This window comes from Carcharodon carcharias, chromosome 17, assembly GCF_017639515.1.
Source record: "Carcharodon carcharias isolate sCarCar2 chromosome 17, sCarCar2.pri, whole genome shotgun sequence".
NCBI lineage: Eukaryota > Metazoa > Chordata > Chondrichthyes > Lamniformes > Lamnidae > Carcharodon > Carcharodon carcharias.
Genome location: NC_054483.1, coordinates 105,861,716 through 105,888,975, shown reverse-complemented (window position 1 = coordinate 105,888,975; position 27,260 = coordinate 105,861,716). Strand labels below are relative to the sequence as shown.

The 27,260-nt window shown below is 46.5% G+C and overlaps 1 protein-coding gene across 1 annotated transcript in view; it reads right to left on the bottom strand.

The window, feature by feature from the left end:
• LOC121289696 (slit homolog 1 protein-like) overlaps nucleotides 1–27,260 on the bottom strand; it is an 810,815-nt gene that overhangs the window by 52,219 nt on the left and 731,336 nt on the right. The window contains exons 18-24 of the mRNA XM_041209320.1: nucleotides 17,027–17,170; nucleotides 14,709–14,852; nucleotides 10,951–11,117; nucleotides 9,589–9,721; nucleotides 7,710–7,778; nucleotides 4,566–4,637; nucleotides 2,802–2,873 (exon numbers count right to left, since the gene is read on the bottom strand). Coding sequence (XP_041065254.1) covers nucleotides 2,802–2,873; nucleotides 4,566–4,637; nucleotides 7,710–7,778; nucleotides 9,589–9,721; nucleotides 10,951–11,117; nucleotides 14,709–14,852; nucleotides 17,027–17,170 — 801 coding nt within the window. The remainder of the gene's footprint in view (nucleotides 1–2,801; nucleotides 2,874–4,565; nucleotides 4,638–7,709; nucleotides 7,779–9,588; nucleotides 9,722–10,950; nucleotides 11,118–14,708; nucleotides 14,853–17,026; nucleotides 17,171–27,260) is intronic.

The following is a 27,260-nucleotide window of genomic DNA, read 5'->3' as shown; positions in this document are numbered from 1 at the left end:
CTGGTATTCATACACAGAAGCTGCACACAGTTCCTCAGTAACTCAGTGTTCCAATTCCTTATGCATTCATTTATTTTTACTTTCCTAGTTTCCTTCCCTTCCCTTCGCACTCCCCCACTAAGGTGCAGTCTGTGGTTGGGATGTAGTTACCGTAACTCCCTCACAGGCTGCTTTCCTATTGCATCAGTAAGTTCCTGTCCCTGATCATTTCCTTGTCCCCTGGTCTTCAAGTGACATTAACAACAGCAACTTACATTTATATAGTGCCTTTAACATAATAAAATGCCCCAAAGTGCTTTAAAGGAGCACTATCAGATAGCTCTGACCCTGGGCCACATAAGGAGATAATAGGACAAGTAACCAAGAACTTGGTCTGATTTTAAGGAGGGTTTTAAAGAAGGGGAAGGAGGTTTAGGGAGGGAATTCCAGAGCTTAGGGCCTTGGCAGCTGAAGGCACAGCCACCAATGGTAGAGTGATTAAACTCAGGCATGCTCAAGAGGCTAGAATTGGAGGAGCGCAGAGATCTCAAGGGTTGTAGGACTGGAGGGGTTGACTGAGATAGGGATGGACGTGCCATGAAGGGATTTGAAAATTTTATTTCTGAGACATTAGTGGCCAGGGAGCTAGTGTAGGTCAGTGGGCACAGGAGGTGAATGTGACTTTGTTAATTTAATGCCAAATTAGGGGCATGTTCATCAAGGACTGAAAGAAGATTGCATCAACTCACTTTGTGTTAGGATCTAGAAGGTGGCAAAGAGGCGAGTCTATGCCAGCTGGGAAGCCAATTGCCAGAGTAATATTTTGCACCCAGTTGGATGCAAGGGGCCAAATCTTCCGAGGAGTGGCAGTCACGCTCGGGTTGCCATTCCGTTCTTATCTTTATAACACAGCGCCGGAGCTCGGCATCTCTCGCCCGGACTTCCAAACCGGGGGCTCTTCAAGGTGGCAGGGTGGGTGGGGTGGTGAGGTCAGGTCAAATCAGGTTGGGTGGGAGTCAGAGGGTTGCTTGGGGTGGGGGGAAGGCAGAGGATTAGGGGCATTTGGGGGAGGTCTGAGGGTTGGGGGGGTTGGTCAGAGTTTCGGTGGGGAGTCAGAGGGTTAGTGGAGGAGTCGGAGGGTCAGTGGGGTTGTCGGAGTGTCCGGGGAAGTCAGAGGGTTGGGGGCGGGGGAGTCGGAGAGTTGAGGGGGGTGTCAGGGGGTCAGGGGAAACATTGTAAGGTCAGAGAGGTCAGTTGTATAGTTACCCAGGAGTTAGATGTGCTCAGGAAGGATGTGCTGGCCCTGGAGAGGGTCCAGAGGAGATTCACAAGAATGATCCCAGGAATGAAAGGCTTAACTTATGAGGAATGTTTGAGGACTCTGGATCTATACTTGATGGAGTTTAGAAGGATGAGGGGGGATCTGATTGAAACTTACAGAATACTGAAAGGCCTTTATAGAGTGGACGTGGGGAAGATGTTTCCATTAGTAGGAGAGACTAGGACCCGAGGGCACAGCCTCAGAGTAAAGAGAAGACCTTTTAGAACAGAGATGAGGAGAAACTTCTTTAGCCAGAGAGTGATGAATATATGGAATTCATTGCCACAGAAGGCTGTGGAGGTCAGGTCATTGAGTGTATTTAAGACCGAGATAGATAGGTTCTTGATTGGTAAGGGGATCAAAGGTTACGGGGAGAAGGCGGGAGAATGGGGTTGAGAAACTTATCAGCCATGATTGAATGATGGAGCAGACTCGATGGGCCAAATGGCCTAATATCTGCTCCTATGTCTTATGGTCTTAGATATGATTTCTTTCCTCTCTAACATTTCCTGGGTAACTATTCTGGAAAGCGAGTCAGAACCATCCAAAGTCTCTGACTCTATATCTCAGAGCTAGAGACTTTTTCTGAGGGTTCCTGACGGGATGGGAGTTGCCAATCGGAAGCTGAAACTTCCAGGGCAATTCCCCAGGAGTCCCAGTGCATCTTCCGGGATATGTCCAGGGTACAACAATCTGGAGACTGGAAGATCTGGGCCAAGGTTTATTATCAGTGTACATAGGAGCAGGAGGAGGCTATTCAGTCCCTCGAGCCTGTACCACTATTGAATTAAATCCTGTTTGATCTGCACCTCAGCTCCATTTACCAGTCTTTGATCATATCTCTTACCACACAAAGCTCTGTCGATCTCAGTCTTGAAAGCTTCATTTAACCCCCAGCATCCACAAGCTGTTGGAGGATACAGTATCAAGCTGCCTCTACCCTTTGTGTTTCCTGATTTCTATCAGGAACCACCCAGCTTTCATTTTAAGATTACATCTCTCGGTCTGGACTCTCTCAACAAAGGGTACAGTTTCTCCATATCTACCTTAACTAATCCTTTTAACATTTTAAAACTTCAATTGGATCAAGCCTTAATCTTCTAAACTCAGGAAGACAAACCAGGTCTATGCACCTGTCTTTCATGATTTAACCCTTTGAGCTCTGAAATCATTCTCCCCATTCGTTTTTTCGCCAATTAAATCTACGCCCTTTGGTCAATGCCTTCAAGTGGAAACAATTTCTCGCTAACAACTCTCTGAACACTTCTATTAAACCTTCTCTTAACTTTCTCTGCTCTAAGGAGAACAATCCCAGCTTCTCCGAATTTCTGAAGTCCATTTTCCCTGACACCATCCTGGTAAACCTCCTCTGCACAATCTCGAAACCCTTGGCATCCTTCCTAAATTTTGGCTTCCAGAATGGGTCACAGTACCTGAGCTGAGACCTAACCAGTGAGTGTTGAGTTGTAAGATGGCTAAGTATTTCCCAGCCGGGACTTACAGGAGCCGGAGAGAGCGGAGACCCTGGAATGCAGAGGCAGGGATGCATCGTAAGGAATTATAACTGAGAATCCTGGAAAATAAAAAGACAGGGGGAAGAAAATGCAACAGTGAGATGCTGGAAAATAAAACATGACTTTATTGTCACTTTGTGACTCATCCCACAGCCCACATTCTCTTTCCTCCTCTGGGATGTACCAACTATCCTGATGTGTAGCAACTGTAGCACTTTCACCTCTGGATGAAAGGTGATCCCATTGAAACGTACAAAATTCTTAAAAGGGTTTGACAGGGTAGAATCCAACTTTCTCACAAGCTTTTTTTTTGCCACAGCGATTGGGCCCCAGAGAGCAGTCCAACAAGCTGAGCCCACCAACAAAAAAAAACATGAGGATTTAAGGGGTCCTTGCAGCAGTCAGAAATCACTCCGGGCTCCATGGCAGCCATTACTGCCTCAGAGCTCAGGACCCCAAAATCCCATCTCACGACCCCACTGGAGGCCACAGCCCACAGTTTGGGAAACCCTGTGACATAGGTGGCATGAAAGAAAATAATGGTGTGGTTTTTATTTATTTTCTTTGTTCATTGGTTCCAAAACTGTTGAAATCAGGGGAAAGAAGGACTCTTCGACCAGGTTGGGCGGTTGGTGGGCTGAAGGTCATGTGATGCAACCTCCAGGAATACATTCAACAAGAGTCGGCGACCATGGGCTGGTAGCGGATGTCTGCGATCATAAGATCATAAAGAATAGGACCAGGAGTAGGCCATTCAGCCCATCATCCCTGCTTGGCCATTCAATAAGATCATCGCTGATCCGATTGTGGCCTTAACTCTATTTTCCTGCCTGTTCCCCATAAACCCCTGACTCCCTTTTCAAGCAAAAGTCTCTCTACCACTCTCTGGGGATAGGAATTCCAAAGACTAATGACCATCTGAGGGAAGGAATTCCTTATCATCTCCATTGTAAATGGGATACTCCTTAAATTTAACTGTGTCTCCTAGTTCTAGACTCCCCCACAAAAGGAAACATCCTTCCAACATCCACAATGTCAAGGCCCCTCGGAATCTGATACGTTTCAATCAGATCACCTCTCATTCTTCTAAACTCCTGTGGGTATCTGCCCAACCTGCTTAATCTTTCCTTATAAGACAAACCCGCCCATTCCAGGAATCAGCCTAGTGAACCTTCTCTGAAATGCTTCCAATGTAAGTATATCCCTCCTGAAATAAGGAGGCCAGAACTGTGCACAGTACTCTTGGTGCAATCTCACCGATGCCTTGTTCAGTTTAGCAAGACTTCCCTATTTTTATACTCTATCCCCCTTGCAATAAAGGCCAACATTCCATCTGCCTTCCTGATTACTTGCTGTACCTGCATGTTAACGTTATCTGATTCATGTACAAGAATACCCAGATCCCTCTACACTGCATCATTCTGCAATCTCTCTCCACAGAAATAATATTCTGCTTTTTCATTCTTTCTGCCAAAGTAGACAACCCCACATTTTCCCATATTTTATTCCGTTTGCCAATTTTTTGCCTGTTCACTTAACCAATCTTTTTCCCTTTGCAGACTCTTTGGCCGGTATTTTCCAGCTCTGTAATGGCGGGACCCGCTGCAGGAGATTCGGCAGCCCAGCCAGAAGTCCATTGACTTTCAGCGGGACCGGATGATCCTGGCAGCGGGTATGCCGGAAAACCCTGCCCTTTGTATCCTCCTCACAACTTGTTGTATCAGCATTATCTATGGCTACAAGCTACTTACAGTGTTGTCAGCTGGCTCATATTGATGAAAGATGTATTGGTCAAGGAACTGATCCGGTTGTTACTCATATCCCTGTGGAGGGAGGAATGAAATGATTAGCATCAACGATTGAAAACTGTGGGAGTGTGAGATTGGACCTTGTCACCACTCATTTTCCATGTGGGAAAGGAGGTCCAAATTGGGAGGGGGGCCAAACTCTCACCTCTGGTTCAGGCACAGTTGTGGTGTCTCTGGCTACTGACTCAAGCAGGTACTGGAAGCCTAGAATATGCTAAAAAGGGGCAGCACTCATGCCTCGGAGTCAGAAGGTTGTGGGTTCGAATCTCACTTGAGCTTGAGTCCAAAAATCCAGGCTGACGCTCCCACTGCAGTACTGAGGGAGTGCTGCACTGTTGGAGATGCTGAGTTTTAACTGAGACATTAAACTAAGGCCCTGTCTGCCCTCTCAGGTGGATGCCAAAGACTGCACGGCACTATTTTGGAGAACAGCAGGGGAGTCCTAGCCAATATTTATCTCTCAAACAATGTCACTAAACTCAGATTACCTGATCATTACCACATTGCAGTATGTGGGCGCTTTCCGTGTGCAAATTGGCTGCCACTTTTCCCTACATTACCACAATGACTGCACTTCAAGACAGAAATTCATCGTGGCCGTGACCAGAGCAGGCCTGGGGCCTTGTGCACTCAGGATTTACCTGGCCCACATGCAGCTTAACCAGTGATGTTTCCAGGAAAGTTTATTAAAATTACTTACTTTAACATGGAGGAGCAGAAGAGATCAGCCTGGGCTCTTTAGCACTATTGAAGGTTACTGACCTGTCCTTGGTGCCCCTCCCATTCCTCTCCCCCCCCCAAGTAATTAACTTAGAGCCGCTGCTGGGAAGGCAACTGGCTGGAAATTGGGGTGGACCTGAGCAGCAGGCTTATTAAATCAGGACCAGTTTTGGGTGGCCCTCAACCTAGAATCTTCTGGTTCGCACCTGAAAACCTGGGCAAACCAACTGATGTTCCCCCACAGGATGAAGTGCACAGGTTAGTGTGCACATTGAGGTGGCTCAATGGTGCAGGGTGGGCGGAGGAGCACAGGGGGAAGGATGGGGGCTTTTGAAGGCTCCAAGTGACCGTTGGCCCAGCCAACCATGTCCCAGTGGACACCTGGCAGCCGCAGCTTGGGAAGCATTCGCACTGGGGGTCAAAGGGCAAGTTGTACCTCCTGGTGTCAAGGCACAGCACTGAGTCCAAATAGTAAGGCTCCTCACATCTGACTGTGTGCAGAAAGCTCATCACATAGGAACAGCTGAACTGAAAGAAAAAAAGTCAGGTTCACCTAGGTCAAGATTTTATGGTCCCGCTGAACTGAATGGAGATTTAACTGGCTCACGGCATCCACTGGGGGGAGACACACTGCAGTGGGACCATAAAATCCTGGCCCTAGTTTGTGTTCTCCCACCCTGACAGCCCCATAATATAATAATAATGGAGTTATTGACTAATCACAGTGACCATTCTCTATCAATGAGTCCACAATAGACCCAGACATGAGGTAAGGAAAACCCCCAGTGGGGGAGAGATTTGGGAACCATTGGTCCAAAACCACCTGTTTCTCCCAAGAATCACTACACTCACCACATGACATGTCAACATGATCGGCGCAGGCTTGGAGGGCCGAAGGGCCTGTTCCTGTGCTGTGCTTTTCTTTGTCTCAAACTCCTCAGGTCCTGTATACCCAAAATGTTATTTTCTGAAAGATATCTGTCTAATTTGCATTTGAATTAATCAATATTATCTGCTCCCAGTGTCTCCCTCGGGAGCCAGATCCATAGATTACCTGCTCACTCACTGAAATATTGGGCAGCCTTTGCTGCCCTTCTCCATGGCGGGTTTGGTAGCCAGGTGTATTTAATCAGGTGGGAGGGTAGTGGGTGGCGACCCTACTGCCTACCCACCTCTGCCCTGGAAGTCTGTGGTAGGAAGGCCCAGTTGAGGCCCTTAAGTGGACAATTAATGTCCACCTAAAGGCCTCATCCCACCTCCTCTGGTATTAACCCAGCAGCAGGCAGGGGGCTCACCATGCGGCGATCCCAACAAGCAAACCCAGGCTTGTTTGCTTGCAGGCACCAAGGGGACAGTCCCTGCCTGATCGAGGGGCTAGGCATCGGGAAGTAGGGGGCACCTGCTGAGAGCTACCCTCTATCTTTCCTGCCAAAACCCCTCACCCCATGACCCCCCCAAACTGCAACCCCTCTTCCGCCATCACTCACCTGCGGCCTAGGATCCTAGGCCTTGAGTGGGTGTGGTATGGGCAGCAGCCACTGCCTTCCTGGTGGTACTGCCATTCATCCCGGCAGACAGGACCTCCGCCCTCCACAACCCCCCTCCCCTATGATCCTTGATCCTGGGCAGTGCCCACCACAGGAAGCCCCCGTTGTCTCCATTAAATACTGCCCATTGTTTCTGCAGGCTAGCTTTGAGTAATCCTCTCTTAAGCGCATTAAGGAGTGCGTACGGTGTGTACAAACACCACTTCGCCTCCAGAAATAAGACAGCTGATTTCTCTTCCCTTCCCACACGGCCACCTAAAGGCCTTAGATTACCCCCGTCTGCCATCTCCGGCCAATCGCGAGGCCCAGGCTTCATCCCTGCTCCCAGGATAAAGCTGAGGCCTCTGCAGATACCTGTGGGTTCCCCTTGAGACAGACAAGGATGACGAGGCAGGAATGTCCCGATTCACCTCATTCCCGGGCCCTGACCAATTTCAGTGGGCGCAGAGCAATGTAATTGAGTTTTCATTCCCTTGCTGGTCTCTGCAACTCCTGGGAACCCAGTATTTTTCAAAGCCTAGTGATGGGGAACGTTGAGCTTAAAATGAGTCATCGCAAATCAAATGGACCCTTCCCACTCCCAAATTCCCATGTTCAGTACCATCCCTGGAAAAGCATCAGCTGGGATTTTCCAGCCCTATCGCGGGCGGTGCCCCGGCCGGAAGTCCATTGACTTGCGGTGGGACCGGAAGATCCCGCCCATCATCTCGCTCCCACATGCCCTCCCACCTTCACCATCCCCCCCCCTCCCCACCCAACCTACCACGCCTCAACACCACCCTTCCCTCCCTCTTCCTCTAGCCCTCCCCAGAATACCTACACCAGCTGTAGATGTTTGAAGGTGTAGAGTACGGTGGGAACTGAACTGAACTGGTTACCGTCCAGGTACCTGGAAGACAAAGCAAAGAATTAGGGCCGGTGGAATTTTTATGAAATGGGTTCTGTTCAATTATAATTATGCCCATTGGGTGAGACAAGCATGTAACTGTCCATTTCCTGCTGAAACCCTCCTCTACATCCTTGTTACCTCTGCGGCTATTCGAATAATGCTCTCCTGGTCAGTCTCCCACCGTCCACTCTCCACAAACTCAAGCTCCTCAAAAATTCTGCTGCCTACATCTTAACTTGCACCAAAGCCCATTCACCCATCACCCACCGTGATCCCTAATCTACATTGGTACTCGGTCCAGCAATGCCTAGATTTTAAAATTCTTATCCTTGTGTACAAATCCTTCCATGGCACCACCCCTCCCTATCTTTGTAACCTTCTCTAACCTTACAATCCTCCGAGATCTCTGCGCTCCTCAAATTCTGGCCTCTTGCACATCCCCAGTTTCCAATTGCTGCAGTTGCATGGGGCCTTAAGCTCTGAAATTCTCTCTATAAACCTCTCTACCTCTCTCTCCTCCTTTAAGACAGTGCTAAAACCTACCTCTTTGATGAAGTTTTTAGTCCTCTGTCATAATATCTCCTTCTTCGCTCGATGTCAATTGTTGCTTGGTAATGTACCTGTGAAGCACCTTGGGGAGTTTTATGATGATAAAGGCACTATATTAATGCAAGTTGTTGTTGTTGAGCTGCAGGAACTTGGAAGGTTGAATATCTGATCTGCACTGAGTTGGATAATCTCGGATGTATGGGCCCCTCAGAACTCCCTTGTCAATTTATGTTGACTCTACCTAACCATACCATGAGTTTCTAAGTTAACACCTCCTTAATAATAGATCTTCCCAATGACTGATGCCAGGTTAATCAGCCTGCAGCTCCCCATTTTCTCTCTCCTTCCTTTCTTGAATAGTGATATTACATTTACTAACTTTCAATCTGCTGGCATTGTTCTAGAATCTAAGGAACTTTGGAAAACCATCACCAGATTAAACTCCAATGAAGTAATGAAGTACATCATTGGCTGTGAAGGAGTTTGAGACATTGCAAGGTCATGGACGTTGTTATATAAATGCAAATCCTTTCTTGGTCTCCATTTTATTTTTCTACAGCGTGTACTGCAGGAACTCACAAAGGCTCCCTAGGCAGCACCTTCCAAACCCACACGCTGCCTTCTAGAAGGACAAGGGCAGCAGATAGATGGGAACACCACCACCTGCAAGTTTCCTTCCAAGTCACTCACCATCCTGACTTGGAAATGTGTCACTGGGTCAAAATCCTGGAACTCCCTCCCTAACCTCACTGTGGGTGTGCCTACACCACATGGACTGAAGCGGTTCACCAATGCAGCTCCCCACCACCTTCTGAAGGACAATTAGGGGTTGGCAATAAATGCTGGCCTAGCCAGCGACACCCACATCCATGAACGAATAATATATTAAAAAAAATGTGTACTCGGTTAAGACTAACCAATCTGCACAGTGTTAAACTGATGGGGACAGTAAAATCATGCTGGTAATCTGATCACATCAGTTACCCGCTGCGTGGGCTCTGTTGAAATTGACATTATATGTTTGTTTCATGCCTGATTGATTCGTCTCTTTTACCCTCTCACTCAGTTTTTCTCTCTTTCTGCTTTGTGCGTACTAATCCTCCCTACCTCAGTCACTGTCAAGCACTGGTGAAGACGTAGAGCGACAATCTGATTACTGCAGTAATATCTTACTGGGTGTGAATACAAGCGTAGTTAAGACAAAGCAGTGAGCGAGAATCCAGTTCTCACAGCTGGTTTTGTCTGATCCTCTCTCACTCACAGTTCAGTCACGTTCTTTGGGATGCCTCTCGGTAGAGATTTCAGATGTTTGTTGCTACAGCGGACGACAGTCTCCAGGCAGGTGCATTCCGCAGGGCACTGAGGGCGAGGGACACAGCTGCTCTCCTCATATCCTGCATCAAAACCACAACTTCATATCACTGACATTTACTCTGTAGCTAACTGCGTGCTGTACCTGTCCTGGGAGTGTTTGATGGGGGACAGTGTAGAGGGAGCTTTACTCTGTATCTAACCCCATGCTGTATTTGTCCTGGGAGTGTTTGATGGGGACAGTGTAGAGGGAGCTTTACTCCATATCTAACCCCGTGCTGTACCTGCCCTGGGAGTGTTTGATGGGGACAATGTAGAGTGAGCTTTACTCTGTATCCAACCCCGTGCTGTATCTGCCCTGGGAGTGTTTGATGGGGGACAGTGTAGAGGGAGCTTTACTCTGTATCTAACCCCGTGCTGTACGTGCCCTGGGAGTGTTTGATGGGGATAGTGTAGTGGGAGCTTTACCCTGTATCTAACCCCGTGCTGTACCTGTCCTGGGAGTGTTTGATGAGGACAGTGTAGAGTGAGCTTTACTCTGTATCTAACCCCGTGCTGTATCTGTCCTGGGAGTGTTTGATGAGGACAGTGTAGAGGGAGCTTTACTCTGTATCCAACCCCGTGCTGTATCTGCCCTGGGAGTGTTTGATGGGGGACAGTGTAGAGGGAGCTTTACTCTGTATCTAACCCCGTGCTGTACGTGCCCTGGGAGTGTTTGATGGGGTCAGAGTAGAGGGAGCTTTACTCTGTATCTAACCCCGTGCTGTACCTGCCCTGGGAGTGTTTGATGGGGGACAGTGTAGAGGGAGCTTTACTCTGTATCTAACCCCGTGCTGTACCTGTCCTGGGAGTGTTTGATGGGGGACAGTGTAGAGGGAGCTTTACTCTGTATCTAACCCCGTGCTGTACGTGCCCTGGGAGTGTTTGATGGGGTCAGAGTAGAGGGAGCTTTACTCCATATCTAACCCCGTGCTGTACCTGCCCTGGGAGTGTTTGATGGGGACAGTGTAGTGGGAGCTTTACTCTGTATCTAACCCCGTGCTGTACCTGTCCTGGGAGTGTTTGATGGGGGACAGTGTAGAGGGAGCTTTACTCTGTATTTAACACCGTGCTGTACCTGTCCTGGGAGTGTTTGATGGGGACAGTGCAGAGGGAGCTTTACTCTGTATCTAACCGCGTGCTGTACCTGTCCTGGGAGTGTTAAATGGATTCCATTCCGCAGCTGTAAGATCCTTCGCTTTAATGAGCACAGAAGTCCACAAGATAAAAGTAAACACTTAATTTATCCAGTAATAACGCAGGTGATTGTTACCTTCTTCACAGCGGAAGTCCTGATAAGCCACATCCTGTAGGGGGATCTCTCTCAGGAAGTCCGGCTTCTGGCATCGTGGGTTTCCGCTGACTATTTTCCTCCTTCTCAACCACTCTCCCAGCCAGGCCAGTTGGCAGTTACAGTTGAAGGAGTTTGCAAGGAGATTGCTGCAATCAGAATGTCAAGGCAGACAGGTAAACTTGCAGCGGGAGGAGTGATTGATCATAAGTCTATGTGTATGTGTGTGCATGTGTACGCGTGCATCTGTGTGTGCATGAATGTGTGAGCGTGTCTGTGTGTGTCTGTGTGTGTGCACGTATCTGTGTGTGTGTCTCTGTGTGTGCATTGTGTGCATGCTCAGACATCTCTATTCGTACATATATGTCACCTGTGTGAATGTAATCAGATGTGTTTAATTATGTTTGCGTGAGTTTGCGTGTGTATATGTGTTTGCACTTATGTGTGAATGGGAATGTGGAATTCTAAACACAAGCAGGTCAGCCATGATCTTATTGAATGGCGAGGTAGGCTTATGGGGCCTACATCTGCTCCTATTTCATATGTTCATATGTTTGTAAACATGCAAACACATGTGTGCCTTTATGCCTACTTTTGTACTTAGAATATTATGTTAGTTAGTGATGTAAGTGTGCAACAATCTTCACAGGTAAATCATCAAAGTATTGAAAACACGGCACAGTAAGTATCTATTGTGCTGTCACCATCTTCCCAGTCCCTTGCCTCTCCCCTGTTTTCAAATTATTTATCCAATTCTCATTTAAATGATGGTACAGCTCTAGTAACCACCTGTGATAATTCATTTCATGTCCTAATGACCCTCAGTGTGGACAAATAATCTTCTAATGATAATCTTGAGCTGATCTTGTCAAAAAATCTTTCACTATCTTTGCATCTACCCAGCAATGTGGAAAATTGTCCAGGTATGTCCTGTCCACAAAAAGCAGGACAAATCCAATAGGGACAAATATCACCCCTTCAGTCTACTCTCGCCTATCAGCAAAGGTGGAAGCAAAGTGATATCAAGCAGCACCTGCTCATCAATAACCTGCTCACTGACACACCAGGACCACTCAGCACCTGGCTGTAGGATAAAGGGTTAACAAAATGGATATGCTAATCCATGCAGCACATGAAGATGTGGCACTGATGTCAGGCAGCCGTTTGCCAGGCACAGTAGGGAGCAGACAGACAGCCCAGAGGGACGATGTGCCTTCCTGATAGCTCACTACAAATGTACTGTAAATAGTGAAAATAAACTAGTTTTTAAATAAATACCCTAATATGATTGAGGCTCCTCCTTGCTAGAAATCTGGCATAGCACCTTCTACAACACTGACCTCATTACAGCCTTGGTCCAAACTTGGACAAAAGAGCTGAACTCTAGCAGTGAGGTGAGAGTGACTGTCCTTGACATCAAGGCCCCATTGACCGAGTGTGGCATCTAGGAGCCCAAGCAAAACTGGAGTTGATGGGAATTGGGGGAAAGCTCTCCACTGGTTGGAGTCATACCTAGCACAAAGGAAGATGATTGTGATTGTTGGAGGTGAGTCATCTCAGTTCCAGGACATCAATGCAGGAGTTCCTCAGGGTAGTGTCCTCAGCCCAACCATCTTCAGCTGCTTCACCAATGACCTTCTTTCCAATATAAGGTCAGAAGTGGGAATGTTCGCTGATGATTGCACCATGTTCAGCACCATTCACGACTCCTTAGATACTGAAGCAGTCCATGTCCAAATTCAGCAAGACCTGGACGATATCCAGACTTGGGCTCACAAGTGGCAAGTAACATTTGCGCCACACAAGTGTCATCTCCAACAAGAGAGAATTTATTCATCTCCCCTTTAGGAGGCCATTGAATTCAGCAATATTACTGATTGTTCAAAAGTGATAATAAATCAAGTGGTCTCAGCAGGTTGTAGGTGGGACTCTGATACACAAACAGATGGACATTGCTAAATTGCTGGGTTTGACCAAACAATGGCAGACATTTGATCGTGTTGCTGAATCCTGAGACAATTAATTGTGTTACTGAGACAGATGATAATTAATTGTGTTACTGAGTTCTGCGACAATTGATTGTGTTACTGTGGTCTTGAGAAGCTCCTGCCCACATGTAGTCACTTGAAAAACAAGGAACTGCTGAGATGGTAAAAAGGCAAGGTTGAAGAACTTAATGTGATAATGCAACAAAGACCCTATATAAGCTGCACCCCCCCCACAAGAAGAATACTTGGAGAAGAAACCATCGAGGCGAAGACATCAAGAAGACACCGGGAAGCGACAGCAGGCTGGTCACCTACTGTCACCGACCTACTCCATTGCTGGAAGACCGACTGAATGGACATTAGTAAGTATATATGTATATACATATTTGGGAACCTGATGTAACTGAAGCCTTGTACTGTGTTATAAGGAGCAATAAACTAGATATTGATTGAACCAATCCAACCTGTGTAGTTTTGTTCCCATGCATCTCGGTAGTAATTCTAATGTCCAAGAACACATGAAGCATGTTGACCTACACCCCTTGACAATGGTATTACCATCACTGAAACCCCCCCACTATCAACATCCTGGGGGTTAACATTGACCAGAAACTGAACTGGACCAGCCATATAAATATTGTGGTTACACAAGCAGGTCAGAGGCTGGGAATTCTGTAGCGAGTAATGCACCACATGACTCCCCAGAGTCTGTCCACTGTCTACAAGGCACAAGTCAGGAGTGTGATGGAATACTCCCCACTTGCCTGGATGAATGCAGCTCCCACAACACTCAAAGAGCTCGACACCATCCAGGACAAAGCAGCCCATTTGATTGGCGCCCCATTCACCACCTTAAACAGTCACTCCCTCCACCACTGATGAACAATAGCAGCAATGTGCACCATCTACAGGATGAAACTCACCAAGGCTCCTTCAACAGCATCTTCCAAGCCCATGACCACTAGTATGTAGAAGGACAAGGGCAGCAGACACAAGGGAACACCACCACCTGCAAGTTCCCCTCTGAGCTACACGCCATCCTGACCATCCAACTAGGGATGGGCAATAAATGCTGGCCCAGCCAGCGAAGCCCAGATCCCGTGAATGAATAAAAAAAAAATAAATAACTGAGGTGAATCTCATGGATGCATTTAAGGGAAAGCTACAAGTAGAAGAATAGAAGGATTGGCCGAAAGTGTGAAATAAAGTAAGATGGGAGGAGGCTGGGATGGAGCATAAACACCAGCATGGACCAGTTGGGCTCAATGGCCTGTTTCAGTGTTGTGAATTCTATGAAATTCTATGTTATACTGCATTTCTGCTGTCCAGAGTTGCTATGGGGAGGAGGAGGAAGTTGAATGCCTTTTGGGCTGGTGTGATTGCGATTGGTGGCACAGGTCATGGTGGACTTCCTGAAATCGTTTACTGTATTTGACCAGCTCTGGTGGTCTTTGCCCAACATGACGACTGCTCACTGCACTCATCAATCAGCTGGGTCTCTGACGCTCCCGAGCAGGCCTGACCAGTCATGCAGCCGCATTCCCATGCAAGAGTCAAAACTCCCTCCTTGAATGAAGTGTTTCTTCAATCCAAGAGGAAGGAAAATATTTCTCTTTATAAAAGTGTTAGTTTATCCAGGGTGAAGTAGAGTTAGCCCTCTTTTAATCAAAGCTACTAAATACTTTGCGGCATAAATAAACCAGAGTAAAATAAAGCCTCAAACAGAAGGAGAGAGGAACTCTCCATACTCACAGGGTAGAGAGCGAGTGGAGGGTGTCGAAGGCAGCTGGTGTGATGGTGGCGATGTGGTTGTCATAGAGCGAGAGCAGGCGCACGGCACTCAATCCTGTGAAGCTGTCGTTGTGGACACAGTTGATGCGATTATTCCTCAACATCCTGAGGGGAAAAAGGAAAGATAATTCTTGCAAGAGTGTCTGCTCGGGGGTGGTTAGTGACTGATTATTGATGAGAATTAACTAGATGAGCAGGAGCAATTACTGATCCATAGAACCCATTACACACAGACATTGACTTACATATAATATACACAGTGCTTACTAATCTCTCCACTGAGCAAGTTGGAGATGGCAAACGTCTGTTTCTCTGTTTTTCTCTCTCCCTCTCTCTGTTTCTGTTTCTCTCACTGCCTCTACGCTTTCTCTTCCTGTTCTCTGTTTCTCTGTCTCTTTGTGTGTGTGCATCTGTTTCTCTCTCTCTCTTTTTTTCTCAACACCCATACTTTGACTGACTGACCTCTGACTGACCTCCAGATATCCCTTACAATTAGTCTCTGACTGACCTCAGAATGTACCTGCCAACAATTAGACTGTATCTCTCTCTTGCTGTGTCTTTTTTTTCACTCTTGGTTTCTCTCTGTCTCTTTCTCTCTCTGCCTCTCCTTGCCTCTCTGTTTCTCTGTATGTGTGTTCAGGGAAGTGTCCTTTGAGGAAAAATCGACCAATCTACGATCTTTAGTAATGAGTAGAAGCTCTCTGGGGAAACGTGAGATGTACTGGTTTACAATCTAACACCAGATATTGAATTTTCCTGTAATTCACTCTGAGTACCCTAGTAATAATCATCAGTCCATCACACAATCAATATTCCTTCAAGTTGCACATCACAAAATCAATACATTGTCGCAGTCCTGTGTCATGTGACATCTTTAAACAACAACAGAGATGGAATCAAAGCAACAGGATGAAAGATTGATGTAAAAAAGTCACTATTATCCATGTTATATTTATAACTGTACCCATTCATCTATATAGAAGCCTCACATTATAATTTTTTGATCTAGTACATTTGCCAACCTTGAGAGCATTACACCTGCAGTCTTGTACCTGATTAATCCAAATATTACTATAAAACATCCATGTGGCCTCAGAATGTGCCTCTGACTGAGCTCAGGATTTGTCTTGCAGCAATTAGCCTCTGACTGTCCTTAGGAATGTGCCTTATAACATTTAGCCTTTGACTGACTTTATGTTAACCCTTATTGGCAGTAGGTGCAAAGGAACAGTGTCACCTCGAAGTCACACACCATCCATAGGGGCTGCAGCAGCTCAAGAAGGCCGAATGCATATTCTCAATGGGTAACTAGGATGGGCAATTCCGCCTTGCCAGCCATGCCCATGTCCCAAGAATAAATACATAAACTGCTGTGCCTAATAACAAATAGTCTTTAAAAGACCTCAGAAAGTATGTATTCACAGCAAGTAAATTTGGTAGCATTAAATAGACAGCTCATCTTAAACCTTAGCAGCAGTGTAATACGCTGCATTGCATGGATATAACAGACCTGTCACATCCTCTGGCTTGCTTTGAGCAATGAACAGGGGTAACACTCCTGCCTCTGGGGCAGAAGGGTTTGAGCTCCGCTCTAGCGATCAGAGCACAAAGTTCTAGGCTAACCTGCCAATGCAATACTAAGGGAGTGCTGCACCAGAGGTGCCTGCCAGATGAGAGGTTAAACTGAGGTCCTCTCTACCCTCTTGGGTGGTGTCAAGGCACGAATTGTAGGAAGAACAGGGGAATTCTCCCAGGTATTCTGGCCAATATTTATCTCTCAATCAACATCACTTAAAAAATAAATGACCTTGTCCATTGTCACATTTATGGGATCTTGTTGTGTACAAATTAGTGGCCAGGTTTCTTAGCTTATAATACTGACTATATATTAAAAATTACTTCACCGGCTCTAAAGTGTGTTGGAACAGCTTGAAAGGCGTGATATAAATGCAAGCTTTTTCTTTTTCAATCGTGTTAGTGTGGGAGGGTGTGGGGAAAGTAGGCCAATATTCCCATTCCTAATTACTATCTAGAGCCCCCAGCCTGGGTAAAGACAGGTTTCTCAGTCCGTAATGATGTTCCCACAGATTACCAATGCTGACACACTTGGCTCAAATGTGAATTATGGCATTTGGCAGTGAATCATGGCAGTGACTATCAATATTACTGAGTAATATAATGCCATTGAGGTAAATAACAACAAAGCATTTCTTTCAGGGAAGCAAAACAGCTGGCAGTTTAAGGAATATGTGTCCCAGTGGTCCTGTTGAGATACTTACAAAGTTCGTAATCCATCAAGACCCCGAAACATCCCACTTCTAATGGAATCGAGCTGATTGGCTGTAAGGTGTAATTCACTAACAGAAGAAGCACCTTCAAACGTTCCATCCTCAATTTCCGTAATCTTATTGTTGCTCAGGTTTCTGGGAATAAAGAGAAAAGGGTCTTAGATCAGAGGGGTGAAACATGTGTGTGTGGCTGAGCATGTTAGTGTGAGTTAGGGTGTGTGTGACTGTGTCAGTGTGAATTCGTAAATGTGTGTGTGCCTTAGTGTAAGTGGTAGTATGAGATAGTGTGTGTGTATGTATTAGTGTGTGTGGCTGAGTGTGTCAGTGTGAGGTAGTGAGTGTGTGTTTGGCTGAGTGTATGTGTTAGTGTGAGATAGTGAGTGTGTGTGTGTAAGTGTATGTGTGTGACTGTGTGTTAGTATGAGTTAATGAGTGTGTAAGTGTGTGTGTGACTGAGTGTGTGTTAGTATGAGTTAGTGAGTGTGTAAGTGTGTGTGTGACTGAGAGCCAGGACTGAGTTTCTTGTGGGGTGATTTGCTAGTATTACTGGGGAGGGTTTAAATTAACTTGGCAGGTGTCTGGGAACCAGGAGGTATTATCAGAAAGGAATACCAAAGTGCACAGTATGCTGGAAGATGGCACTAGAGGAGGGAATAGTAAGTTATTAGTTGGGGTCAGAGGAAGGGGGAAAGTAATAAAGTCTAAATCAGGGTTACAGTGCATGTATGTGAATGCACGGAGTGTGCTAAATAAGATTGGTGAGTTACAGAGTTGCGTGTAACTCATGGCATTCCATAATCATGGCATTCCAGATTACCATGTGGAAATATGATGCTGTGGCTATAACAGAGACCTGGCTCAAAGAAGGGCAGGGCTGGATGTTAAATATTCCTGGTTACAAAGTGTTCAGGAAATATAGGAAAGGGAAAAAAACAGGAGGGGTGGTGGTATTGATTAAGGAGAGCATTGTAGTGCTGGAGAAAGAGGATGACCCAGAGGGGTCAAGGACAGTATCTATTTAGCTAGGGCTAAAGAACAAAAAAGATGCAATTATATTGCTTGGTGTAGTTGATAAGCCACCAACCAGTGGGAAGGATGCAAAGGAACAAATCTTCAAAGAAATTATAGAGAGCTGCAAAAATTATAGCGTAGTTATTATGGGGGAGTTTGATTATCTGACTATAGACTGGGATAGCAGTAGTACAAAGGGCAGACAGAGGCAAGAGCTCCTACAGCATGTTCAGGAGAATTTTCTACGGCAGGATGTCTCCAGTCCAGTAAGAGAGGAGGCACTGCTAGACTGGTTCTTGGGAACGATAGATCAAGTATCAATAGGAGAACATTTAAGAGACCATGAACATTGTATCATAAGGTTTAGGCTGACTTTGGAAAAGAACATTGAACAATCCAGAGTAAGACTAATTAACTGGGGGAAAGCCAACTTCAATGGGATAAGAACGATTCTGGGCCGAATAAGTTGGAGTCAAAGGTTGGCAGGAAAAATGATAAAAATGATATTTTAGGCACAGTCAAGATATATTCCCACAAAGGGGAAAGGCAAGGCAAACAAATCCAGAGCTCCCTAGATGACAAAAGAGTAAGAGATTAAGATGAAGAAGGAAAACAGATGTCAGGTGGATAACACAATTGAGAAGCAGGATGAATATAGAAGGTTCAGAGGGGAAAATGAGAAAACAAATAAGAGAAGCAAAGGAAGAGTATGAAAGGAGACTGGCAGCCAACATAAAAGGGAAAGCCTTCTATAGGCATATAAATATTAAAATAGTGGTCAAAGGAGATTTACACATTGAGGCAGAGGGCATAGCTGAGGTATTAAATGAATACTTTGCATCTGTCTGCACCAAGGAAGAAGGTGCTACCCAGTTTATGGTGAAAGAGGAGATAATTCAGACACTAGAGGGATTTAAAATTGATAAGCAGGAGGTATTAGATAGGTTATCTGTACTTAAGTTGATAAGGCACCAAGGCTGGATGAGATGCATCCAAGCATACTGAGGGAAGTGAGAATGGAAATTGTGGCGGCATTGGCCAGAATTTTCCAGTCTTCCTTAAACTCAGGGGTGTTGCTAGAGGACTGGAAAATTACATTTTTTTTATTCATTCATGGGATGTGGGCAACACTGGCTAGGCCAGCATTTATTGCCCACGAGAAGGTGGTGGTGAGCTGCCTTCTTGAACTGCTGCAGTCCACATGGTGTAGGTACACCCACAGTGCTCTTAGGGAGGGAGTTCCAGGGTTTTGACCCAGCGACAGTAAAGGAACGGCGATATATCTCCAAGTCAGGATGGTGAGTGACTTGGAGGGAAACTTGCAGGTGGTGGTGTTCCCATCTATCTGCTACCCTTGTCCTTCTAGATGGTAGTGGTTGTCGGTTTGGAAGGTGCTGTCCAAGGAACCTTGGTGAGTTCCTGCAGTGCATCTTGTAAATGGTACACACTGCTGACACTGTGCATCGGTGGTGGAGGGAGTGAATGTTTGTGGAAGGGGTGCCAATCAAGCGGGTTGCTTTGTCCTGGATGGTGTCAAACTTCTTGAGTGTTGTGGGAGCTGCACTCATCCAGGCAAGTGGGGAGTATTCCATCACACTCCTGACTTGTGCCTTTGTAGATGGTGGGCAGGCTTTGGGGAGTCAGGAAAGTGAGCTACTTGCTGCAGGATTCCTAGCCTCTGACCTGTGCTTGTAGCCACAGTATTTATATGCCTAGTCCAGTTCAGTTTCTGGTCTGTAGTAACCCCAGGATGTTGATAGTGGGGGATTCAGTGATGGTAATGCCATTGAACATCAAGGGGCGATGGTTAAATTCTCTCTTGTTGGAGATGGTCATTGCCTGGCACTTGAATGTTACTTGTCACTTGTCAGCCCAAGTTGGATATTGTCCAGGTCTTGCTGCATTTGGACATGCATTGCTTCATATCTGGGAAGTCGTGAATGGTGCTGAACATTGTGCAATCATCAATGAACCCTCCCCACTTTCTGACTTTGTGATGGAAGGAAGGTCATTGATGAAGCAGCTGAAGATGGTTGGGCCGAGGACACTACCCTAAGGAACTCCTGCAGTGATGTCCTGGATCTGAGATGATTGACCTCCAACAATCACAATCATCTTCCTTTGTGCTTGGTATGACTCCAACCAGCAGAGAGTTTTCCCCCTGATTCCCATTGACTCTAGTTTTGTTAGGGCTTCTTGATGCTACAGTTAGTCAAATGCTGCTTTGATGTTAAGGGTAGTCACTCTCACCTCGCCTCTGGAGTTCAGCTCTTTTGTCCCTGTTTGAACCAAGTCTGTAATGAGGTCAGGAGCCGAGTAACCCAGGTGGAACCCAAACTGGGCGTCAGTGACCAGGTTATTGCTAAGCTTGATAGCACTGTTGAAGACCCCTTCCATCACTTTACTAACGATGGAGAGTAGACTAGATCGAGAAGGGTGGTAATTGGCCGGGTTGGATTTGTCCTGATTTTTGTGTACAGGACATACCTAGGCAATTTTCCACATAGCCAGGTAGATGCCGGTGTTGTAGTTGTACTGAAACAGCTTGGCTAGGGGCGCGGCAAGTTCTGGAGCACAAGTCCTCAGTACTCTTGCCAGAATATTGTCAGGGCCTATAGCCTTTGCAGTATCCAGTGCCCTTAATCATTTCTTGATATCAGGTGCAGTGAATCGAATTGACTTAAGCCTGGCATCTGTGATGCTGGAGACTCCAGAGAAAGCCGAGATGAGTCATCCACTCGGCACTTCTGACTGAAGTTTGTAGCAAATGCTCCAGCCTAATTCTTTGTACTGATGTGCTGGGTTCCCCCATCATCGAGGATGGGGATATCTGTGGAGCCTTATCCTCCTCCAGTGAGTTGTTTAATTGTCCACCACCATTCATGACTGGATATGGCAGGACTGCAGAGCTTAGATCTGATCTGTTGGTTGTGGAATCGCTTAGCTTTGTCTATCACTTGCTGCTTAAGCTGTTTGACATGAAAGTAGCCCTGTGTTGAGGCTTTCACCAGGTTGACACCTCATTTTAGGTATGCCTGGTGCTGCTCCTGGCGTGCCCTCCTGCACCCTTCATTGAACCAACGTTGATCCCCTGGCTTGGTGGTAATGGTAGAGTGGGGGATGTACCAGGCCATGAGCTTACAGATTGTGGGCGAGTACAATTCTGCAGCTGCTGATGGCCCACAGCGCCTCATGGGGATGAATTCTCCTGTCGGGGGGTGGGGCCCGATTCCCGTTGCGTAAAATGACATCGGACGGAACTCCCGACATCATCCCACGTCATTTGCATTTTCAGGTGGGCAAGGGCACAGCCGTGCCAGCTGTGCTCCCGCCGACCTGTCAACGGCCTATTGAGGCCATTTAAAAAGCAATTAAAGCAATTAGTGGACCTGCCCGTCCACCCTTAAGGTTTGTGGGCAGGTCTGGAGCGCTGGCAGTCACCTGAAAAAGCACGAAACCTCATCCACGGGGGGGATGAGGTTTCATGACTGAGTTAAAAAATTAAGATTTACTTTTATTTAAAGTTCTGTCCATGTCCCAACTCATGTGACATTGTCAAATGAGGGGACATAAGATGGCAAATGAAATTTTCGACAGAATAACTTTTCCAGTTTGGGAACCGATCTCCCTGAGGCAACACTTAGTCTTAGGGAGATCGGAGCGTACTTCTGCATTTGGCATTACCACCCCCCCACCAGCCCCCCACCACCACCAACCCCCCCCCCCCCCCCCCCCCCCCCCCCAACCACCACCACCACCACCACCACCACCACCACCACCACCACCACCACCCCCCCAGCCCCCGGTCCGCACAGGAAGTGCATAGCTTGAGTTTTTTGAAGAGGGTTGTTGAGGCAATGCTGTTGATGTGGTATACATGGGCTTCCAAAAGGCTTTTGATACAGTATTGCACAACAGACTTATGAGCAGAGTTTTAGCTCTTGGAATAAAAGGGACAGTGGCCACATGGATGCAAAATTGGCTGAGTGACAGGAAACAGAGAGTAGTGGTTAATGAATGTTTCTCGGGCTGGAGGAAATTTGTGGTGGAGTTCCCCAGGGGATCCTTGCTTTTCCCTGATATATATTAAAGACTTGGACCTTGGTGTCCAGGGCACATTTTCAAAATCTGAGTAAGATATGCCACTTGGAAACATTGTGAACTGTCAGGAGGAGAGTGTAGAACTTCTAAAGGACATAGATGTGTTAGTGGAAAGGGTGGACAAGTAGTCAATGAAGTTCAATGCAGAGAAATATGAAATGATTCATTTTGGTTGGAAGAACATGGCGAGACAATGTAAAATAAAGGGTACAATTCTAAAGTGGGTGCAGTAGCAGAGGGACCTTGGCATAAATGTGCATAAATCATTGAAGGTGGCAGGATAGGTTGAGAGAGCAGTTAATAAAGCATATAGTATCCTGGGATTTATTAATAGTGGCTTTGAGCACAAGAGCAAGAGGGTTATGTTGAACCTTTATAAGACACTAGATCAGCCTCAGCTGGAATATTATGTACAGTTCTGGGCGCTGCCCTTTAGGGAGGATGTGAAGGCTTCACAGAGAGTTCAGAAAAGATTCAAAAAAATGGTTCAAGGAAGGAACTACAGTTATGAAGATAGACTGGAGAAGTTGAGACAGTTTCCCTTGGAGATGAGAGGCCTAAGAGGAGGTTTGGTAGAGGTGTTCGAAATCTTGAGGGGCCTGGACAGAGTAGATAGGGAGAAACTGTTGCCCGGGAAAGGATTGAGAATGAGCAGGCACAGATTTAAGGTAACTGGCAAAAGAAGCAAAGGAGACCTGAGGAAAACTTTTTCACGCAGCGAGTGGTTAAGGTCTGGAATGCCTGAAATTGTGGTAGAGGCAGGTTCAATCGAGGCATTCGAAAGAGAATTGGACAGTTATCTGAAAAGGAAGAACGTGCAGGGTTACAAGGAAAAGGCAGGGGAGTGGCACTAACTGAATTGCCTATTCAGAGAGCTGGTGCAGACATGATGGGCCAAATGGCCTCTTTCTGCTCTGTAACAATAGTGATTCTGTGACTAAACGCATGTGTGCATGCGTGTGTGTGTCTGGGTTTATGTGCTAGTGTGTGTAAGTGTATTAGCATGTGCTTGTGTGCAAGCATGTGTATGTTAGTGTGTGCGTGTGTTACTGAGTGTGTTAGTGAGTGTGTGAGTGCGCATGAGTGTGTATGAGGATGTACGTGCTCATGTGTTTTAGACTGGGAGTGTGTGTGTGTGTGTTGGTATAGTTAGTGTCTGCTAGTCTGTGAGTGTGGGAGGGTGTGAGTTTGTTAGTGTGAGAGGGTGGGAACATGTGTGAGAATGTGTGCTAATGAGTGTTAGTGTGAGAGTGTTAGTGGGCAGGATTTTCGGGTGGTTGGGCAGGAGTGGCCGGGAATTGGCCTATTGCCTGCGATCTTCCTCTGGCCGCGATTTTACGCTGGCTGGTCAGTTAATGGCAATTGTGAAAGGTGTGCTCAGATGCTCAGCACTGCCGGGTGGGGGCAGGAGGAGTGCGAGTACAAACGTCTGCAGATGTGTTCGGGGGAGCGTGCACTGAAAGCTCCTGAAGGCTGCCTCAGGGAGCTGAAGAATTTTAAAATCAAAATTAAAGATCTGAAAATTGAAAAAAAAATGTCCCCACATAGCACTCACTCACATGAACGGGAACATAATAAAAATTATCTGAAAACACTTCTTTAATGTCGGAAACCTCCTGTGCATGAGGTTTCCTAAAAAAATCCAAAGGCTGCCTGGCCGATTTGCGTAATGTCATCAGTGAAAAATATTTCGCCTGACATCATCCCGCACTATTTCACGCTCGGGTGCGTGCCTGCACACCAAGCAGAAAATCCTGCCCAATGTGTTACTGTGTGTGTGTGTAAATCCTGCCCAGTGTGTTTGTCTGTGTGCGTGAGTGTAAATCCTGCCCAGTGTGTTCCTGTGTGTGTGTGTGTGTAAATCCGGCCCAGTGTGTTACTGTGTGTGTGTGTGTGTGTAAAGCCTGCCCAGTGTGTTACTGTGTGTGAGTGAGTGTAAGTCCTGCCCAGTGTGTTACTGTGTGTGTGTGTGTGTGTGTGTGTGTGTGTGTGTGTGTGTAAATCCTGCCCACTGTGTTACTGTGTGTGTGTGTGTGTGTGTGTGTAATTCATGCCCAATGTGTTACTGTGTGTGTGTGTGTAAATCCTGCCCAGTGTGTTACTGTGTTTGTGTGTGTGTGTATGTATATCCTGCCCACTGTGTTACTGTGTGAGTGTGTGTGTAAATCCTGCCCAGTGCGTTACTGTGTGTGTGTGTGTGTGTGTGTGTGTGTGTGTAAATCCTGCCCAGTGTGTTACTGTGTGTGTGAGTGTGTGTATAAATTCTGCCCAGTGTGTTAGTGTGTCTGTGTGTGTGTGTGTGCACGTGTAAATACTGCCCAGTGTGTTAGTGTGTGTGTGTGGGTGTGTAAATACTGCCCACTGTGTTACCGTGCGTGTGTGTGTGTGTGTGTGTGTAAATCCTGCCCAGTGTGTTACTGTGTGCGTGTGTAAAGCCTGCCCAGTGTGTTACTGTGTTTGTGTGTGTGTGTGTGTAAATCCTGCCCAGTGTGTTACTGTGTGTGTGTGTGTGTGTGTGTGTGTGTGTAAATCCTGCCCAGTGTGTTACTGTGTGTGTGTGTGTGTGTGTGTGTGTGTGTATGTATATCTAGCCCACTGTGTTACTGTGTGTGTGTGTGTGTGTAAATCCTGTCCAGTGTGTTACTGTGTGTGTGTGTGTGTAAATCCTGCCCAGTGTGTTACTGTGTGTGTGTGTGTGTGTAAATCCTGCCCAGTGTGTTACTGTGTGTGTGTGTGTGTGTGTGTGTGTGTGTGTGTAATTCCTGCCCAGTGTGTTACTTTGTGTGTGTGTGTGTGTGTAAATTCTGCCCAGTGTGTTACTGTGTGTGTGTGTGCGTGTAAATCCTGCCCAGTGTGTTAATGGGTGTGTGTGTGTGTAAATCCTGCCCAATTTGTTACTGTGTGTGTGTGTGTGTGTAAATCCTGCACAGTGTGTTACTGTGTGTGTGTGCGTGTAAATTCTGCCCAGTGTGTTACTGTGTGTGTGTGTGTGTGTGTGTAGATCCTGCCCAGTATGTTACTGTGTGTGTGTGTGTGTAAATACTGTTCAGTGTGTTACTGTGTGTGTGTGTGTGTAAATCCTGCCCAGTGTGTTACTGTGTGTGTGTGTAAAGGCTGCCCAGTGTGTTCCTGTGTGTGTGTGTGTGTGTGTGTGTGTAAATCCTGCCAAGTGTGTTACTGTGTGTGTGTGTGTAAATCCTGCTGAGTGTGTTACTGTGGTTGTGTGTGTAAATCCTGCCCAGTGTGTTACTGTGTTTGTGTGTGTAAATCCTGCTGAGTGTGTTACTGTGGTTGTGAGTGTAAATCCTGCCCAGTGTGTTACTGTGTTTGTGTGTGTGTGTGTGTGTGTGTAAATACTGCCCAGTGTGTTACTGTGTGTGTGTGTGTGTAAATCATGCCCAATGTGTTACTGTGTGTGTGTGTAAATCCTGCCCAGTGTGTTACTGTGTGTGTGTGTGTGTGTGTGTGTGTGTGTGTTTGTAAATCCTGCCCAGTGTGTTACTGTGTGTGTGTGTGTGTGTAAATCATGCCCAATGTGTTACTGTGTGTGTGTGTAAATCCTGCCCAGTGTGTTACTGTGTGTGTGTGTGTGTGTGTGTGTGTTTGTAAATCCTGCCCAGTGTGTTACTGTGTGTGTGTGTGTGTGTGTGTGTGTGCGTGTAAATCCTGCCCAGTGTGTTACTGTGTGTGTGTGTGTAAATCCTGCATTGTGTGTCACTGTGTGTGTGTGTGTGTGTGTGTGTAAATCCTGCCCAGTGTGTTACTTTGTGTGTGTGTAAATTCTGCCCAGTGTGTTACTGTGTGTGTGTGTGTGTGCGTGTAAATCCTGCCCAGTGTGTTATTGTGTGTGTGTGTAAATCCTGTCCAGTTTGTTACTGAGTGTGTGTGTGTGTGTGTGTAAAGCATGCCTGTTACTGTGTGTGTGTGTCTGTGTGTAAATCATGCCCACTATGTTACTGTGTGTGTGTGTGTGTGTGTAAATCCTGCCCAGTGTGTTACTGTGTGTGTGTGTGTGTGAGTGTGCGTAAATCCTGCCCAGTGTGTTACTGTGTGTGTGTGTAAATCCTTCCCATGTGTTACCGTGTGTGTGTGTGTGTGTAAATCCTGCCCAGTGTGTTAATGTGTGTGTGTGTGTGTGTAAAACCTGCCCAATTTGTTACTATGTGTGTGTGTGTCTGGAAATCCTGCCCAGTGTGTTACTGTGTGTGTGTGTGTGTGTGTGTGTGTGTGTAAGTCCTGCCCAGTGTGTTAATGTGTGTGTGTGTGTGTAAATGCTGCCCAATTTGTTACTGTGTGTGTCTCTGTGTAAATCCTGCCCAATGTGTTACTGTGGGTGTGTGTGTGTGTAAATCCTGCCCAGTGTGTTACTGTGTGCGTGTGTGGAAATCCTGCCCCGTGTGTTACAGAGTGCGTGTGTGTGTGTTAATCCTGCCCAGTGTGTTACTGTGTATGTGTGTAAATCCTGCCCAGTGTGTAACTCTGTGTGTCTGTGTGTGGGCAAATCCTGCCCAGTGTGTTACTGTGTGTGTGTGTGTAAATCCTGCCCAGTGTGTTACTGTGTGTGTGTGTGTGTGTGAAAATCCTGCCCAATATGTTATTGTGTGTGTGTGTGTAAATCCTGCGCAGTGTGTTACTGTGTCTGTGTGTGTGTAAATTCTGCCCAGTGTGTTACTGTGTGTGTGTGTGTGTAGATCCTGCCCAGTGTGTTACTGTGTGTGTGTGTGTAAATACTGCCCAGTGTGTTACTGTGTGTGTGTGTGTGTGTGTGTACATCCTGCCCAGTGTGTTACTGTGTGTGTGTGTAAAGCCTGCCCAGTGTGTTCCTGTGTGTGTGTGTGTGTGTGTGTGTGTGTGTAAATCCTGCCCAGTGTGTTACTGCGTGTGTGTGTGTGTCAATCCTGCCCAATTTGTTACTATGTGTGTGTGTGTGTGTGTAAACCCTGCCCAGTGTGTTACTGTGGGTGTGTGTATGTGTAAATCCTGCCCAGTGTGTTACTGTGTGCGTGTGTGCAAATCCTGCCCCGTGTGTCACTGTGTGTGTGTGTGTGTGTGTGTGTGTGTGTGTAAATCCTGCCCAGTGTGTTCCTATGTGTGTGTGTGTGTGTGTGTGTGT